The 20,656-nt window shown below is 39.9% G+C and overlaps 1 protein-coding gene across 7 annotated transcripts in view; it reads right to left on the reverse strand.

The window, feature by feature from the left end:
* PRDM5 (PR/SET domain 5) overlaps positions 1 to 20,656 on the reverse strand; it is a 152,648-nt gene that overhangs the window by 82,894 nt on the left and 49,098 nt on the right. For 4 of the 7 annotated variants that reach the window (XM_032762538.2, XM_032762539.2, XM_032762541.2 and 1 more), the window contains 5 exons: positions 14,009 to 14,088; positions 9,006 to 9,090; positions 7,596 to 7,753; positions 2,484 to 2,570; positions 467 to 560 (listed from right to left, as the gene is read on the reverse strand). In XM_032762538.2, the coding sequence (XP_032618429.1) occupies positions 467 to 560; positions 2,484 to 2,570; positions 7,596 to 7,753; positions 9,006 to 9,090; positions 14,009 to 14,088 (504 nt within the window). Of the gene's footprint in view, positions 1 to 466; positions 561 to 2,483; positions 2,576 to 7,595; positions 7,754 to 9,005; positions 9,091 to 14,008; positions 14,089 to 20,656 lie in introns of all 7 variants that reach the window. The other 3 variants (XM_032762544.2, XM_032762542.2, XM_032762543.2) reach the window with 2 other exon arrangements.

Consider the following 20,656-nt stretch of genomic DNA (forward strand, 5'->3'; position numbering starts at 1 on the left):
TAGCATTTATGCTGCTGACAGAAAGACTTGGTTTGTGGCTAAGGGCCTGGACTGGGACTTAAAAGCTATAACATGAGTTCCCAAATCTGACACAGACTTCATGTGTGACCTTGAACAAGTCATTCAGTTCTCAAGATTTCAGTTCCCCATCTATAAATGGGTGTAATACAACTACTTAATCTGGAAGATGCAGAAGTCCTTTGTCAAAGAACTTCGGAACAACACTGGATTATCTGTAGCCTCCATGTTGTGCAGCAGGAGTTGTCAAGGGTAAACTTTCAGACTTTATTGAATTTCCTGGCTCTTGTGGGTTGAACTTTATAATAACTGAACATAATTTAGTGTATTCGGGAGCAAGACAGAATGAGAATGTACTTTAATTTTGTACTGTGTAACAGCGCATTTCCTCCCACAAGTCAGTGATGTGAACTGATGAAGCCCTCTGCCTCTCTGAATTAGCACTTACTGTTATGTATTAGTAGGTGTCTCTGCAGAGAGAATGGGGTGCGGAACAAAGCCTTGCATTCCTCACACTGGAATGGTCTCTCTTCAGAGTGGGTCTGCAGACGAAAGAGAATGAGTCAGGGGGAAGGATCAGGGAAATCGATTAGGCATTATTACAATAACTGTAGCTAACCTGGCAGGCTACATTCAGAGAAGACACCCTGGCAGTTCTGCATACTAGGTGACAAAGGATTCAAATAACCATCATGCCTCATTTAAGTGGAACTTTGTAAGACAAGTTGGCAGCTATTAAATAGCTGTACACCACAAATCCTTGGACTTCTGGTGTGTGTGTGTGTGTGTGCACGCACTCATCTGTGTCTGCCTGTGTGTACATATACAAAGAGAATACCTATATTTTGAAGGAAAGCTACAAGCTAGAATTTGCTGCTTCACCAAATAATACATATCAAAATAAAGTGCACCCTCAAAAGCACATTTTCTCAGTTAATTACAGTCCAATCTTAGCCCACTGCTGATCTGCTAATTCTCAAGACACCAATTTAAAATTTAGCAAATTAAAACTCTCAAATCTAGAACCTATCCCCATCCTCTTGTCTCAGCTTCATTTGCTAATTTGAAACAGAAGACAGAAGTATTTGTATTGAGAGCCTTGCCTACCTCAGTAAAAATTCATCACAGCTGAAACAGTCACATCAAAGTCACAAACAAGATGGAAAGCTAAGCTTGGCTGAATCTTGTAAACAAACTTCATAGCTGCTGATGCTGATCTCTGGAGCTTGTGAAAGACTCAGCTTTTATCCTACTTCTGTAAATTTCAAATCACTTCCTCTGTTTTTTATTGCAATGAAGTACTATCCCACTATAGCCAGTAAATGAAGCTGTACAATATGTTATCTAACCAAATTGCCTATAATTTTCTGATAATGGGAAGTTTTAAAGAATCAGTCTCTAAATACCACATTTAGCTCACAAGGACCTTAATTGAAAGCTATTGTGCCCCAAGGGAAAGGGGAGTGGCTGGAAGTGTTTTATCACACACAAGGATTATGGTTAATAAAATTATGTATATTAAACATTGAATCTCAAAGCCTGAGGGTAAACATGAATATAGTACATAAACACACAATCTGTTTTCTCCTCGTGGCAGGGAAATCCCTAATGTCATAAGATTTTCATAGCTACTCCACAAATACGAGGTGGTAGAGGAAAAAGGGGCAGTAAAATTATTTACATGCAGCCTTTAACCCTTTTGGGTCACATACTCTCATTCATTTTTAACCTAAATGTCCTTTCTTATGGCTAGCAATAACAAGATGTCACAGTAGGGATCAGCAACCTTTAGCATGTGGCCCGCCAGGGTAAGCCCCCTGGTGGGCCGGGCTGATTTGTTTACCTGCCGTGTCCACAGGTTCGGCTGATTGCAGCTCCCACTGGCCGCAGTTCGCCACTCTAGGCAAACGGTGGCTGCAGGAAGCAGTGGCCAGCACATCCCTCGGCCCACACCGCTTCCCACAGCCCCGATTGGCCTGGAGCGGCGAACCGTGGCCAGTGGGAGCTGCGATCAGTCGAATCTGTGGACGCGGCAGGTAAACAAACTGGCCCAGCCAGCCAGGGGGCTTACCGTGGTGGGCCATGTGCCAAAGGTTGCCAATCCCTGTGTTGGATCTGTAGTGGATTGCAAAAACCACAGCCAGAACAATGATTAGATAAATAAAACAAACAACACAAGATTCTTTCATTCGTAGATACTTATTCTTTCAAATATCCCTTTGTTATTAAAGAACGAAGCCTTGCTACTTTACAATTATTTATTGGTGTATATCCACAAGAGAGAGTCACATATAGTAGAAAGGCCACTGAATGACCATCAAATAGCTATGTAAAATAAACTGATAATTTTAGTCTGGTTCTTAGTGGCTCATATCATAATTAGCATTAGTTGATATCCTTATTGGCAGTCTCAGCAGAGAGGCCAAGGATTGACTGGGCATGAAGAGACTGAACTACCTTCTCACCTCAATAGGTGGTTCCTCCAGAACAGGGTTGAGACATATTGATGAGACACTGTGGGGAAGCTTGCAGTGCTGCTGTCTGTGCTGTACCTGTTCTGTGGATAAATAGAAGGGTTCAGTCTCCAGGGCTGTCAATCTGGCACTTTTCACGAGCGCAAAAGTCACTTTTTTTTTTTCCTTTTCCAAAACACCCTACTCTAGAATGCTTTTCTGTTTTGTTAATTCTAGGGGTACAGGACCCTTCCATTATCACTTAAAAGCCCTTTGTAGCTTCTCTCATATATGGCCTTTTAGCTACAGTATAGGAGCCCAACTGTGTTTCTAAACCTTACAGTTGAGACGAATGCCTAAATGTGCAACAGATGCGAAAGTTCACCTTGAGATGATTGCACCATTGTCATGATCACACACTTCTCACAATCACATGTTCACTTACTCACACCATGAGTTCTTTGGGTTTGCTAGAAATGCACATGGGTTCTATAGTAGGAGACTCCAAATTGGAAAACTGGCCTAGTATTTTTGTTGTGCTAGCATGAAATTTGAAGATTCAACTAATAAGGCTTTACTTGCTGTTACAAAATTACATCTAACTTTATATAATAAATATACAAAATACTGTATAATAGTACACACACACACACACACACACACACACACACACACACAGTATATTGTATACAATACACTAACTTTTGTATTTTAGAAGATACGATTAATATACATGCAGTAGCAAAAACACTGAGCAGGAGATAATCATACAAGTGTAGACTATCATATATCCAATTTCTCTCTCCCTCCCCTCCTCCTCCAACCAGGGTGATGGCTGCATGGGGAGCTGCCCCTAATCTGAATGTAACAGAACAGATTGCAGCTGCTTTCATATGCAGCTGACCTCCACTGGGAGCAAGCTGAAGCAGCAAGCACCAAGACCTGTAGTTTCTGCAGTCAAAAGGAGGGTGCCCATTATCCTTATAGAACTCCTTGGGCTGCAGGAGTTTAAACTCTGATTCAGCAAGGTACTTAAGCAACTGCCTAACACTAACAATGTGAGTTTCATTGATTTCAGTAGGATTATTCACATGCTTAAATAAAAGCTAAATATATAGCAGTTTTCATCCACAGACCTCACAGTGCTTCATAATTGTTAATGTATCTATCCTCACAATACCCTTGTGAGGTAGAAAAGTTTTATCATCCTCATTTTTAGAGATGGAGAACTGAGGCACATTCAGACTGAGTGACTTGCACAAAAGGTCGGTGGCAAAGCACGACACTGAGCATGGGTCTTCCAAGCTTAGGCTAGCACCCTATCCACAGGCTTGAATACACTGCTGAATCAGGGCCTTGGAAAAGTATCTAATCCGTTCAATTGTTATCCAAAACTCTTTTCTACAAAGTCAGTGGCAAACCGAGCCTTGAAATATGTTGAAAATTTGGATACAGGACTGAACCCAGGTTTTTTGAAAGTGTACCAGCACAGAAAAGGTCTATCTACACTGGGGATATTTGAAAGCATTTTACTACATTAGTACATCTCACGCAGTAACGTAAATAAAGGAAAGTGCAACACAGGCAAAGATGCTTGAAAATAATTTCCCTCATTTGAATTTTATCCTTATTAGGAAACCATTGCTTATACAGCCATTTGTTTTGCATGGCACGGAAATGCATACACTATAGACTTGATTCATTCAGAATCTGGGCCGGCACAGGGCACCTCATGTTAGAAAGTCTGCACAGAGGGAGGATGTGGCACCCAAGACACCTACAACTCTTATTCCGCCAGGGGGGGTTGCAGCTAGCAACTGGAATTCTAAAAGGGCTTGGCTTCTATTCTGGAGGGTGATGAGACAAAGGCAGCTGTGGAAACTACTGCTATGGAACATTCCCTAGGAAGCTTTAACTAGCACAGGTCTTGTGGAATTCTATTCTTAACCCCAGCATACAGCTGCTTATTCTAGTAGAAACCCCATGGTAGTACCATCAGTGCGACTGTCTGTCTTTTCTTGAGTGAATATCCCTTGATTAGCTCTAGGCCCTTCTGCATCTTGTGTCTACTGAGTTACTACTGTTTATTGGTCATGTATCTTCACATTCTCTTCCCTGACAACATCGGCAACATGTAGTCAACAAGCAATGAACAGCTGAGGGAAACACAACCAGATATTTCTGCGTACAAAAATAATTCGTACTATACACCCATCTTTGTCAGGTCTGACCTTCCATCATGAAAGGTAACAGGGTTTCTCTGCAGCAGAATTCCAACACTGCTCACCTCCCCTAAATATTACTGCTCTCCTCTTCCACAGAAAGGAACTGTGTATAGCAAATACCTATTTAATTCTGTAGACTGGGCTTTTCAGAGGAGCCTAAGGGTACAACCACAAACACAACTCCCACCCAAAAAAGAAACAACATGGCAGCAGGTCTCATAGCCCAGGTCAACTGACTCAGACTCACAGGGCTCGGACCACAGAGATAAAAATAGCAGTGTAGACATTCGAGCTCAGAATGGAGTCCAGACTCCAAAACCCTCCCCCCTTGTTTGGGTTTCAGAGTCTGGGATTCAGCCCAAGCCCGAATGTCAACACTGCTATTTTTAGCCCCATAGTACAAGCCCAAAGCAGTTGACCAGGCTCTGACATTCATTACCGTGTGGTGTGTTTTTTTTGCTGTGTAGACTTATCCCAAGTGAGTTAACTTCCACCTCTCACTGACGTTCCATGAGAGCTGGGCACCTAATTCTCTTCAGCTTCTTTAAAAAGCCCAGTCTTAAACTGCACAATGCGCAGCACTCCCCAAAACCTCAGCTATGTTTAAAAGTACTACTTTATTCTGACACTTCCACACAACACCAGCTTAAGTATCCTCTATACATTAATCAAACAAAAAAAAACAAACCTTCATCTAAATGATACATATAAAACTCAAAGAGGGCAAAACACTTCCATCCTGTTTCTTATTATAAATGAAAGTCTGTTGTATAATGCTAGATGCAGTGTAAAAGCCAAAACGGTTTTTCAAAACTGAAAACAGTTTTCCATTACATACTGTTTATCTGTTTTTTAACCATAGCACACATCATTCCTACTGCACATTTATAACCAAGCTGCTTCAGTATAGTAAAAGTATTTTGAAACTGAAAAAGCACTGTTGGCCGATTTGGGTGCAAACATTTACTTTCACCCAAAGAAAATAAAACAGATACAGTATTCCCATAGGATTATACACACACACACACACACACACACACACACACACACACACACACACACACACACACACACACACACACACACACACACACACACACACACCCCCAATCAGGAGAATGGAGATTTAAATGAACAAAACCACAAATATGATAAAAAAGCGTAAATGAAATATATGATGGAGTGTGATGATATGAAGTTTTAAAATTTCCATCTTATTGGGATAACTACATTGTCAATAAATCACTGAGCCCTCTCCCTCTTGTGCATAGTACAGTCCTCTCAAAATCATACAAATAGACTAACACTCCTTCGATCATACAGTTTGTGCCACACTATTTGTTCAATGTACACAGGGATTTACTGTGTTTTAAAGAAAGTCAGTTGCTTGGACTTGAAAGGGTTGACAGGACTTGTCTCTGTTGTGTCATTAAATGTACAGATCTTATATTTTTTTGTTTCTCTGTCCATTGTCTTTATCTAATGCATTACTAGCACACAGACTCAAGAAATAAGTATTACTGCAAAGTGTGGAAATAATTATGATAAAACTAAACAAAATATTTACCAGATAATCAACTATAAAGTCTGCATATTTCTCTCAGTTAGTAGAATCTGTCACCTTCAGCAAATATATGATCCGACCCTGCCAGGTTTATTCACTGAATCTTTAGTTACATGAGCAAAGCCACCTACTTAAGTAAGGGTTGCAGTATGGGGCCAAAATGATATGGCAGTTCATTCATTATTGTTGCTTGATCCTGAAGTTCTTGTTCAGGCAAAACTCTTTATGGACATCAGATGAAGATTATAACAAAATTTGTAGATTTTCTTAGTTTTTAGATAGAAGAAGTGGCTGCCCAGATTATGTATTTCAGGAATTTTCATAAAACTGTATCCACTTGGTGAGGTCTTGCTTTTTGGTTGCTGGGTTTTTTTTTAAATGAAGTTACACGTGAGTTATGATCATAATATATATGGCAGCTAGCCTTGTCTTTCAGCATGCTTGTGCATGCTTTCTGTTTTAGGGGGGGAAAAGTCATCCCTGTTTCATCCTGTAAGAGACATTATTATTACTTTCATATGATTTATGTCTGAAAGTACAAGAGATGGTGCAAAGATCCTGTGCCAAATTCCCAGATGGCATATAACATGAGCCACACTGTGAAAACCTTATAAGTATGAGTATATCAGTTTATCAAAGTGGAGAGGGGAAAGCAAGGGGATCCAAAGACTGGGCAGGAAATCAGCCAGAATTTTTTTTTTTTTTTTTTATGGTCTTGTAATTCTGAAGCAGCAGTCATGGGTAGCCTTGCCATTGAAAATGTAACGTAGGGTTAAAAGTAATGACAGGCATTACAGAAATTAGACAGGCAGGTTTGAGCTTAAATCAACAGAAGTAGAGTATCCCTTCATGTGTACATTCTTGGGTAGTGTTTCTTCTGCTGTTTCAGTAATGTATTATTTAACACTGCCAAATGCAAATATGTTGTTTGAAAGTGTCTCCTGATAAGTATGATTAGGAATGACTGCAACGGCATTATTGCTCATTTTGGTCAAATATGATCATTCTTTTTTAAGCCAAAAACTGAAGACCTTTTAGATCAGATAAATATTTGACTTGATAACATATAAAAACAAACGAGAAAAATCAAAATGGGGATTTATTCAGCGCATTTAGCAGAAGAATCATTTCTGTGTGTTTGTTTGTATTTTACTGGAATTCATTTATTATCTTGAGATCTTAGTTATAACAAAGAACACTAGAAAATACATTTTTCAATACTTTAATCTCATGTTTATAAGCATGCCAGAGCTTAAATGATCAACCATTTAAAAGAAAAATAGCTGCATATCTGAGGCTGGCAGACCTGTAAACAACAACAGCAGAGTGCTTTACCTTCTTGTGATTCTTGTAAACATTTCTGTGGGCAAATCCCTTTCCACAAAGCTTGCATTTATAAGGTTTATCTTCACTGTGTATTATTTTGTGTGCAGTCACTTGGTCAAGTCGTTTGAAGGACTTATTGCAAACCTCGCAGGTGTAGGGGCGTTTTTCTGCAGAAAATGAGTGGGGGACATTTAATCTCCTGTTTATACAGGGGGAGAAGATGAAAGGCAGAGACAGTCATCTCCTCAGAGAGATTTTTGCAATTAAGTCAACCCAATTAAGATTAAACCAATTAGAAAGACATCTAATGCCCTTTATGTTAGACAGTTAAGTCACTTCATAAAAGATGAGCTATGGTGTATCTCAAGAAATTGGCACATTCTTTGCAATAATCATTGCTAACACTAAATTCTTATTAATTAGCTTAAATCAAAAGAGAATGACTTCAAAGAGAAAAAGCCTGCTTCCAGATTACAAATGTGAAAGAGGACATGACAGTTTAAATGTTTTAAAAGTAATTAACAATATACATATCATATTAGTTTCAAAAACCAAAAGTTGCTATGCAAAAGGCTTTCTGCTTGAACTGGTGACTCAAACCTGAGCCCTGTAGTCTCACCCAAAAGCATCAATAAGCTAAAAGCCTCTGGATAAAGCTTATTTTAAAATAAATGTGATTGCAGTATGTTGAAACCAAGAAAGCAGATACATTAAAAGGCTCCGCTGTTACAAAATCCTGCATATTTAAACTTGAATGTATTTGACAGAACCAAGTTCGTGCCGCCATTGTGTTCGTTGATGTTTCTAATTATTGGATAAAAGACCTGGAAACGCCAGGTTCCAATGATCAAAAATGCTGGCAGTGCCAATTCATATAATACTGCCAGACCTGCAGACACAGGATGCTGCCAGCCACAGCGACCTGCTCCACCAAACATCAGGCAGGCTGATGTGTTAATGTGTGGTCTACTGCATGGAGTGGTGTTTAAACTGCTTTATTCCGACTAGGAGCTCTGTGCTCATGATGCGAGTCCATTAGAGAATCTGAACGTTTCTCCTTTTATCACAGCCCTGTCTGGGTCATATCCCAATTCTGCACCCCGTGCATTCAACTGCTAGACACCTAAACCCCTACACGAAACAAGCAGCAATGTTATTTCTTCCCCAAATCCCATAGCATTGCACGCTCCCATCCCAGCTAGCCTGAAGGAGAAGCTTGAAGAAGTTGCCAGGAGCAGGACGTTGCACCATTAAATTTGGACCTTCCACTGGTGCAAAGAGAGTTAGCTGGCACCAGATTTACTTGCACCAGCCCCCAGACACTGCAGAATCCATCAAAACGTCTATAAAAAACAACATAAGACAATATACCTCAAGGACCAATTCCGCTATACATGAAAAAACACAGGGTTTTCTTACCTGAGTGAGTTATCATATGGCGTTTTAGCTGGTTAGCTGAAATAAATTTCTTGTCACATTCCTGACACTCAAAGATCTCATGAACCTGCAAAATGAGTGTTTAATGATAATTAAATATGTGTCTCAAACAAGATCACACATCTTAGATACACAGAACATCTCTAACAGACTAATTATTTCTTAGCTAGTAGCTATGTTAATACTCATGGAGATATTGCGATTGCTTTCTTAATTATCCCATACTGAACAACAGTGTGTCTCAGAAATCAAATCTTCATACTGCTGAACCAACATTTATCACTAAAACACAACACACAGGAATGAAAATTATGTAAATATGTAATATCATATTCATTTTAAAACTCATCAATATGGAAACATGAAGCAAAAGATAAATAAATGTTGAAAACCTTGCAAAAATATTTTCAGTTCATTTATTTCCAGTAAGCATGGGCTTATAAACAACAAAAAAAAGCCTGACAGTTTGTCTCTCTCACCAACAGAAGTTGATCCAGTAAGAAATATTACCTCACCCACTATGTCTCTCTAACAAAATAACACACATGCAATAATTTTCAAAAAACAAACATGAAATGCTATTGGAGTCCACTGTAAATAAAAATATATTTCAACATTATCAAGAATATCAGATTACTAATGTTTTTAGTTTGTTAATCAATGATAATGTAGATAAGGATAAAATGACTTAATCCACAATTAAAGAGCTAGCCTTCAAATACTGAATCATAAGATCCAGATATCAAACACTACTTTTCTTCTCCCTCAGCTACATTAATAAATGCATTCCATACTATGCACACAGCCACAGTGGCCAAAGCTTTCTAGAGAGTTCTAGCAAAGACATCAAGTGTGTATGTGCACCCAACAGGATGGATCTGTCCAAGCAATCATCTAGGGCCTGGACCTGATGCTGCACTAACGACTGTATTTTGAAGCAAATTAAATATTGTAATTGTCTAAAGACCAGTTATAATACTCCACAAGGCTTCCATTCTCTTCCATTTACATACTGTTCAATGTAAACAGGACAAAAGTCTTATTTATCCAAAAAACTCTTATCCAAAATTAGGTTATGCCCCTCAGTGGACATCATTTGTACTGAAAAATTCCTTGTTTATCCAGATAAATTCCATATTCCCTGCTCCCTATTGATTCATGTGGTTTTATTGTATTCTTTTTCAGCTTCATTTTTCTTGTTCAGATTTGTATAATTCCACAGACCTGCCACCTCACAATATAGAAACTCCTCCCCAAATATTTAAGACATCTTATTTCAGGAGATGAGTGTTTGTTTTTCTTTAGCGTAGACTACTGTTTAATGGATCAGAGTCTAGATCGCTCTCTAATTCCATGTGACTGTCTGATTTCAATTTATGAACTTCTGTTATACACAATTTGCTTTTCTCCTAAAAAAGGAAGTGGCAGTCTTAGTAGGTAATAAAACAGGGGGAAAATTTCTATATATAGAAAAAAAAAAAAAGCCTTTTTTGCCTCTCCCTATATCAAGAATGACTTCACACAGAAACAGTTTCATTTAGTTTACCTCTACCCCACTATATGCGGTCGTGGGGAGCCAAAAATCCCTACCGCATTATATCTGAAACCCCGTTATATCGGGGTAGCAGGGCAGGGCTCTGGTGGTGATTTACAGAGCTCCAGGCTCCAGCCGCTGCGGGGAGCCATGGTCCTTTAAATTTCTGGCGAGCCCCACTGCCGCAGCCCTGGGGTAGGGACGGCAGGGCTCCAGTGGTGATGTAAAGGGTCCTGGGCTCCCCGCAGCAGCCAGAGCCCTGGACCCTTTAAATTGCTGGCAAGTCCCACTGCTGCAGCCTTGGGGTAGCGGTGGCAGGGCTCCAACAGGATTGAAAGGGCTTGGTGCTCCCTGCAGCAGCCGGAGTCCTGGACCCTTTAAAGCACTGCCCAAGCCCTGCAGCCGCAGCCCCAGGGTAGTGGCAGCAGGGCTCCAGCAGTGATTTACAGGGCCCGGGGCTCCCCGCAGCAGCCAGAGCCCTGGACCTTTTTAAGTACCGCCGGAGCCCCTCTGCTACCACGCTATACACAAACCTGTGTTATATCGGGTCACATTATAGTGGGATAGGGGTGTATTTGGTTGTACACACAACCCTAAAAGGGTAGATCAAGAAGGATTAAAAAGTCAGACACATTTTTATAATTGTGATTATCTGATCAAGGTCCATGTACCCTCAACAAGTCATATTTCCTCATTTAAAAAAGTTGACACTCTCAGAAATCTTCATTTGGCCTATTAAAAAGGACAAAAGTCCTTTGAATAACTTTGCAGAGATGAACCTGAGGTGGATTAACTTTGAAGAGTATAGTTTTAAAAAGGCTAGCTTCTGTTAAACTTACTCACATTGAGCTACCTCACTCCAGTTCCACTGGGGTCAGTGAGACCACATGTGGAGGAAGGGTATTACTCACTGTGAGTTAGGGGGTAAACAGCCAACATGGATTTTCCTTTTTAAAGACGAGTATTACATTTGCCTTTCTCCAGTCCTCTGGTACCTCACCTATACTCCATGAGTTCTTCAGGATAATGGCTAATGGTTCTGAGATTGTTTCGGCTAGTTCCTAAAGTACCCTTGGATGAATTTCATCAGGCCCTAACAACCTGTACACATCTAACTTATCTAAATATTCTTATTCTTTAACCTCTTCTTTCCTTATTCTGACTGGAGTTTCTCCCCCCTTGCTATTAATATTAATTGTGTTCAGTATTTGGTCACCATTAACTTTTTTAGAGAAGACTGAAGCAAAATAGGCATTAAATATCTCAGCCTTCGTGACGTCATCTGTCATTAACTCTCCTTCCCCACTAATGGACCTATACTTTCCTTCATCTTTAACCTTGCTCTTAATGTATTTATACAACCTCATCTTGTTGCCTTTTGTGTCCCTTGTGAGTTCCTTTGTACTTTAGCCTTTCATTTTATCCCTACATGTTTGCGCTATTCCTTCTCATTGGGATAGTTCACTGTTGTGCCTTTAATATTGTCTCTTTGAGAAAGTGCCAGCTCTCCTGAACTCCTTTTTTCCTTAGATTTTCTTCCCATAGGACCTTATCTAGCAGTTCTCTGAGTTTGTTAAAGTCTGTTTTTTAAGTCTATTGTGTGTCTGCTGCTCTCATTCTTTCCTTTACTTCAAGTCTTGAAATCTATCATGTCATGGTCACTTTCACCTAACTTGCCTTCTATATTCACAACCAATTCCTCCCTCTTATGCAGAATCAAGTCTAAAATGGCTGCCTTCCTGATAACTTCTTGTTTCAGAAGGTGGAGGAAGTAGTCCCCAATACATTCCAAGAACTTAGATATTTTGTGTTTTGGTGTATTAATTTAACTACCCAGACATCTATCGGATATTTCTGTTATTTGTTCTAGAAATGATTCATCTACTGCCTCCTGCTCATTTGGTAGTCTATAGGGGACCCCTGCCATGACATGGCCCTGCTTTTTTCCCTTTTTATACTCACCCACAGACTTTCAATGGGTCTGCCTCTCTCCTCCTACCGGTGTGTATATTCTTGATGTATAATGTAACACCTCCTCCCTTTCTGTTCTGTCTCTCCTTCCTGAACAAGCTATACATCTCTTTACCAATACTCTAGTCATGAGATTTATCCCACCCAGTCTCAGTGATGCCAATTAAGTCATAATTTATTTTATGGACTAATATGCCAGTTCTTCTTCTTTCTTCCCTATACTCCTTGCATTTGTGCACATACATCTAAGATGTTGGGCAAATTCCCCAACTGTTTTCCATCTTATTGCTCCTATCAACCTATTGTAATTTTCCATGTGTGACAAGTTTGATGGGGATCTAGGGCTGAATAGGCATTCAGTCAATCTGCTATTAGTGTCACAGGCAAAGCTTGTCAATGGATCCTTTGGCTGGCAGGATCTGCAGGGATTTATAACAACTGGAACAAAGTAATTATCTTATCTATTAGCCTAACAATGACATGCCTACAAAAGTGGGACATCCCTGGTTTGCAGGGTCATATGGCTACCTTAGTGTGCAATGGTTTGTGAGTACTATACTAAAACAAAATAGGATGCATTTTGATTAAGTTTGAGAAGGCATGGTAGAATTTGTAAGGCTTTTTCAAGAAAAAGTACAGGAGAACATTAACACTAGCAAGCAAATCACAAAAAGCTAGTACAAGGGATTACCACTCCCCTTGCAACATCTTAGATACCATCTACTTCCTCATTGGATTTAGGTTATAACTAGGACTTAAAGACCTGTAGTTAATCTGATAAACATTAAAATGTAGGGTTTTGGTGATTTATCAAATTAATGTTGCTGGGTCTTCCTTTGCAGAGAATGGATTCCGAATCTCATATTCATAACCCTATATTTCTATACTAATTCCATTATTTTCAGGATATTAACTCTTTCTGTGCAGGTTATTAAAGATTACACTCTTTCAATTTATGCACAAAAATGTGGGAGGAGGTTGTGTTTTTTTGGTAAGTGGCACTTTTTATACTAACCAAATAACTCAAAAAGATTGCGCACAACACCCTTAGGACTGTGATGTTATTTTCACAAAGGGTGGTAAGACAAAACTGGTTTGCATTTTATGCAGAGGAAGAGAGATTCACAGATTTACTTTAATGGCTAAAATACACTTGGATTCACTTCCCTCTGCAGACAAAAAAAAGGGGGGAGGAGGGGCAGACAATTTTGTTTTAGTTTGGTAATGTGAACATGACCCACATGAAATTTTATATTTGGTAAAAAAAAAGATACATTAGAATGAAACCAGGAGTTTTGGTTTCATCTACTGTAGATACAAAAATACATACTCATAATCAAAGAAAAGGCACTGCTTTTGTAACCACGAAAAAGACTACCCAGTAGTTTGTATTACAGCAGCTCTCAAGTGACTCATGCTCCCTGGCCTTACATCTTAGTGAAGTCAAAGCCTGCTGTGGGTCAGCTTTCATCTTACTGACCTTTCGATGCTCTTGAAGATTTGTAGCTGAGGAACACTTCTTATTGCACACAGAGCACATCAACTTCTTCCTAGAATTTCCTAGAACAGAAACAAAATACATCTTAACAAGAAACATCTTAAAAAGGAAGTGCAAAGAAAGAAACCAAATGTTTCCACTGGGTGTGTGATTTTTCACAGGTCATCTGACTGACAGAAAATTTTACATTTGTAACCCATCTTCATGGTATTGGGTTACAAGAGTTCTCTGTAGGTGTCCTATAAGCTATTTTTTTCAATGGAATGTAAATCAAGAAATGTTTCTTTTTCTCTCTCTCTTTTTTCTTTAAAGAAAAGAATGTGATAAAATTGAAGTATCATCTAATACCAATCTTCATGTCACAATTAAAAAACATTGTTATTCAGAAGCCAAAACAATTATCCACAAAAACTTCATGTTACAGGTTAACAAATGAATGTATGGAATCAGTGAAACAACAAGAAAAAAGATGCACATTGAAGTCAACATCACAGCTTCCATTTTCTATAATGGCAGCCTGGCCTAAAAGTTGTAAGTATTCTACCCTGCTAGGTGTGCAGTAAGAAACAGAATTCCATTAACATTTTCTTAACTTAGGGCATTTGTAATAGAACTGCATCATGAACACAAATCTAATCTATCATGCAAAACTATAAACCCAGTTAAAGGTCGGCTACCAGATGCATTTCCCTTCCTTTTTCACAGCTCGTTTAAAAAGTGACAGAGCATTTAATTAGGTTTGTCTATTAATTACTGCGGTTTCAAATTCATGTTAGTATTGCACAAAGCTGTTTTAATACAGGGCACAATTACTACAAACTTAGTTCTTTGTTTATAACCAAAGTTCTACGTGACATATATTCAAGAATTACACTACACTACACTAAAAAGAAAGAACGCAACGCTAAACAGGAGGCAAAACTGTGTTTCTTGAAAGAGCAATGAAGCATAGATCAGAAATTAACACATCAGAAGGTTTCCAGCTCAAGATTTTTCCAGGCTTCAAGTGTCTGATCTTCTCTGCACTTGTCCTCCTGAAGACTATACATTTCTTTTGATTATTTGTTTTTCCAATTTCTTTCTTCAGAATATTTTCCAATAAATAAATCAGCTTTTGAATTGGATCTGATCTTTATCCTCCCAGAAAACTGTTAAACAAATCAGTTTAACAAGAATAATAAAGACCCCCTCCATCTGCTTATTCATTCAAATATTTAAAATACATGAGTGGTGTGGGCACCTAGCCCATAAATTAAAAATTACAACATAAGCACAGACAAAGGACTGCCCATAAATATACCCCACCTCAATCCACAGCACCTTAACAATGAGGGAACAAAGATGGGCTTTACAGTGTGCTCAGAAAGTTAACTAATCCGGACTCTTATCCCAAAAAAACGGACGACTCTCAGAGAATGCTCTGCCTGCTGCTCTCTCTGAGTGACCTTCAGTTTCAGCACCACTGCTATTCTCAAATGTGGCAGGATATCATAGGGAGGGCCAATCTCTCAGGAAACCAGGTGTCACACCATTTAGGGCTTTATAAGTTAAAATCGACATCTTGAATTCCTCCAACAATCTTACTTGAAGCTAGAATAGATCATGGAGCATTGGTCTGAGTCAACCTAATCTTGAGGCAACAAAGACCTGGATAACTGTGTCAAAGTCTCACTCTTGCTTTGCCAGTGCTTAGGGAGGGCATCTAACCTCTACTGCATTCAGGTCTTTATCAGTCATTGAACACAAGGAATTGGTGGATGAAATAAAAAGGGCTTGTTTCACTGACACTGATTTCAGAGACAAACGGCATTCTGTGAGCCAAATTCTCACTTACAGAGGAGGGCACTAAAAGCTAGTTATCCAACCGCCAATTTATCATTGGACCTTGAGGCAGACTTTTCTCTTCTAAGAGCTGTGCCATGGTGTTCTGGTAAGTTAGCATGATAAACCTTTCAGTGACTTCCATTGCATTCCTCTGTCAAAATGCAGGTGCACTAATATGTTTAGATTATAGCCAAGTGGGGTCAAATTCCTTGAATCTGTATACTTGGTGAAGGCCAGCAGGCTGCTGCTGAAAAGAACTAGGGATTCTGAGGTAGCAGAACAAGCCTTTTTCTCAGTGCCTGCCAGGGCTACAGGGAACAATGCCATTTGTAGAGCATACATGTTTACAAACCATTTTGCCTTACTGCCATTTTGTCCCACCCTTGTCTCTCCCACCTCCATTGTATATAGTTTCCTCCCATGCCCCATCCTTTGTGTATATCTTTACTCCGTTTCCCTCATTGTCTTGCTCTTTTTGTGTATTTTACTACTTTTCTTCCCACTTCTCCTGGATCCAAGTCCTCCTTTATTTCTTATTCTTCTAGTGATTTGTGTGTGTTTGTCATCCTTCTGTTCTTTCATTGTCTCTCTTCTTACCTCACTTCTAGGTCTGTCTTATGCCTTTTCCCATCTCCAATATCTTCTCATACTCTTCCTCTTCGCAAAAGCCTCTTTTCCCTCTCTTCTCCACGCTTGCCAGGGCCTGGACAAAAGTTAAGATCTTTTTCCTGACAGGAACTGCTTTCACTCCTGCTGCAGTCTGCTAGCTTCTAAGCTCCAATCAGGAACAGAAAGGACTTCCATCTTTAAAATTCTCCTTTCTTATGAGGCTTATAAAACCCTTGACCTTGACAAAAGTCTGTCATCCATTCCAAAATCAGACAAGATAATCCTCTTAGCGGACTTTTAACACAAGAGTGGGCCAAGACTCTAATCTATGGAGCAGCACCAATGAGAAGAAAGGAGTGGGTAAGACACTGGCATCCCCAGGAAGTGGCATCCTTCTACTCAGCAAATGCGCAGAGCATGGCCTTGAGATCACAAACACAAATCTTCAGACAAAGCAACAAGTAAAAAACAACTTGGCAACACCCCTACTCAAAACAGTGGCACCTCCTAACCTAAGGTATTATAAGAATGCAGGATCTAGAAGATATCCAAATTACCCAGAAGCAGACGATTGCTGGACTGACCACTACCTGGTGAAGTCAGTCATGTCCATCAGGATAGCACCAGAACACAGAAGACAATTCAAATCACACAGACGGCAATACAACATTCAAAAACTTCAATCCCCGGTCACCAAGAGAACTTCAAAGCACACCTCAGTGAAAAACTGACCACACGCATACTTGGAAATGACAACACAAGCGTCAAAGAAGTCTGAGAAGTCCTAAAATAGACCTTCCATGAGGAATCCATCAGCCTTGCTACCCGCTGCCATCAGGACTGGTTAGATGACAAGAACACTGAGATCACAGCCCTCTTGGACCAGAAGAGGAAAGCTTTCTGCAACTGGCAGAAACATTCATTATCCAGTCAGAAGCAGAGCTCTTTCCATCAGCTTAAAGCTGAGATTCAAAAGAGGATCTGAGAAATCAAAAACAAATGGTGGGAGGACAAAGCAAAATAAATCCAAGCATGTTATGCACATTTTTTTCTGAGCCAAAGACCTTGAACAGATGAAGAGCATGTGGCCTCACACTGCTGAGATCTCAAGAAGGCAGCACGCTTCTTAAAGGTAACAAATGCATCAAAGAGCACTGGAAGGAACACTTCCAAAAGCTTCTAAAATCCAGGATCAACTGTGACTGATGACACCATTGACTCCATCCCTCCGTACCCAAATTGGGAAACTCTTGCCAAACCACCAACACCTGAGTAGGTCTGAAAAGTAATTAAATAAACGAAGAACAATAAAGCTCCAGGTCCTAATGGCATACCAGCGGAAGTACTGAAAATGAGGGGAGAAACACTGACTAACAAGCTTCATTTGCTGATCCTCAAAATCTGGCGCACCGAAGAAATCCCCACCGACTTATGTCACACTAACATTGTCATCATTTTCAAAAGGGGAGACAGGGCCGACTGTGGCAACTATCGGGGCATTGCCTCTCTCTCCATCGCTGGGAAGATTCTTGACAGATTCTTACTTATTCGCCTGCTCTCTCTTGCAGAGGAAATACTTCCAGAGTGCAAGTGTGGCTTCAGACCATCATGCGGCACCACCAACATGATTCTCGCAGCCAGGCAGATCCAGGAAAAACACCACCACCACCACCACCACGAGCTGTATATGGCCTTTATCGATCTGACCAAAGTCTTCAACTCTGTCAATGGTGAGGATCTGTGAAAAATAATGTCAAAGTTTCGCTTCCCAAGCAAATTTACCACCATTGCAAGACTCATCCATGACCAGATGACTGCCTCCATCCTGTGAAGTCACTCTTCCTCTGAACTCTTTGCATCTGAACTGGGATAACACAAGATTGTGTACTGTCACCCATCCTCTTCTCCATTATCCTAGCAGCTATGAAAAGGCTAATCCAAGACTGTCCACTACAGGGCACTGGCATCCAATATTGGACTGATGGCAACCTTTTCAACCATTCACCTCCATGCCAGAACTAAAGTAACATCAGAAACAATAACTGAACTCCAATAGCTGATGATTGTTCACACTCAAAGGAAGAGCTACAAACAGCCCATAACTGTTTCTCTGAAGCTTACAAAAGGCTAGGGCTAACACTAAACATTGTCAAAACAAAACAAGAGTTCCCCATCATCCAGCTCCAAGTCAATCCTCAGACCTAGCAAGGAAGTTCTACACTGATAGAGAAGACCTGGAAAATGTAGAACACTTTGCCTATCTTGGCAACCACCTCTCACAGAGGGCATATATAGACATTGAGATTCAGCACAGAATCTGCTTCACCAGCCTTGCCTTTGGCAGCCTGTCTCGGCTGTTGTGTTCAACACTTATGACATCAGAACACACACTAGACTTTTAGTTTATAAACCGGTGGTAATCTCAACTGTATGGGTGAAAGACTTGGGAGACTTACAGAAAATACCTGAAAAACCTGAAACACTAGCACTTTCTCTGGAAAAAATCTTCAACATAAAGTGGAAGAATGACCACACTAACATCAGTGTCCTTACAGAGGCCAACACCTTCAGTACTGAGACCTTGATTATTCAGCACCAGTTGAGGTGGAGTGGACACTGTGTGCATGCTGATGCATGCCTACCAAAACAACTGCTGTATGCCTAACTCACCAAAGGAGAAAGGAAACTGGAAGGCCAGTTTGAAATGCTTCAAAGACACCTTCAAACAAACATCAAGAGATGAGGCATCAATACCACGCACTGGGAGACAGTAGCCTAGGACAGGGCTCACTGGCGAACACTTGTCAGAGAAGAAACAATCACTTGAAGAAAATCTCCTTGCCATTGTCGCAGAAAAATGCCAGAAAAGAAGGGACAGATGACTGTTATGCAGCAATCATGGCCCATCCCTGCCTTCCAACATCACCTGCAACGTCTGCCAATGAGTTTGTGGCTCAGGGATTGGACTCCTTACTCACCAAAGGACCAATAAAAATAAAACTTGTGGAAGAGATCATCCTTGAACCCGAGGAATCATGGACAATGACAAAACACTTGACAACAGTTAAGCTGCTGGTGTGCGGAGTCCAGAGCCTATGATGCTGACCAATATTGTCTCATTGTTTCTGTATCCATCTGTTCTTTCTTGTCTTATTCTTGTATTTCAAGCTTCTTAGGGAGCTTGTTCTGTATCTGAACACAAGCTAGTGCAATGTGTCCTGGTCCACAACTAAAGCACCTAATTTCCCTGGTAATCAGTTGAAGCGAATGGCAAGGTAAACTGGTGACAGCTGGCTGCTGGAGATATTACTGTGTGAGACACACAAAGCAAAGCTAATGAGAAAGAAGATTGGTCATCCCAGAAGCTACCTAACACCACAGAAAAAGGGACAAAAGATCACCACCATCCTGGACATCCCCACCAACATCAGTATCTAGTGTCCTACGGCACCTTATTCCAAGATGATTGCTAAATCATAATCTACTCTTCTACCCCTTTGCTTTTTGATGGAAGAAAGGCAGAGGTGCACTTTCGTCTACTTTCAAATCAAACACCATCCATACTGTATTTCAGCTTCAACTGATAATATAAAATACCGATTGATAAATAGGAAAAAAAAGCCTACTTATTTAAACATGAAAATTGAAATTATTTAAATACATTATTTATCTTACTACAGTATAGATATTGTTTAAGCACTGTATGAAAATATACAATTGTAACCTCTTAAAAATGCTGAAAAGACTTATAATCTCAAATGAGCAACAGCCGCAGGTAGCTAGAAACTGGAACACTTCATAGCCTGTGGGGACTACACTTAACAAAACATGTCTTAATCCTCGGTGTTTCAGTCAGCAGAAGATTGACTAGGATAAAACTAAAAAGACGTTAAGCTAAAAAATAAAGTCAGCATATATCACAGCCATGTACCAAAAACCTGTAGTTAAGAAGGGAAGTCTAGTGTTCTATCACTTTCCAGATCATCTTTCTTATGCCACAGCTTTATTCCAAAGTTAACACTAATATTATTAGTAAACATTTTGCACAATGCACTCACTATATGCAGGAATGAACAAAGTTAAGAGTATGCTGTAAACATTAATGCATAAGATTTCAAGAGCCTTGAATACTCAGTTTACACAATTTTTTTTTTTAAAGAAGTTATTTTAGCTTAGATCCTCAAAGGCAAACAGATA

This window comes from Chelonoidis abingdonii, chromosome 5, assembly GCF_003597395.2.
Source record: "Chelonoidis abingdonii isolate Lonesome George chromosome 5, CheloAbing_2.0, whole genome shotgun sequence".
Taxonomy (NCBI): Eukaryota; Metazoa; Chordata; order Testudines; family Testudinidae; genus Chelonoidis; species Chelonoidis abingdonii.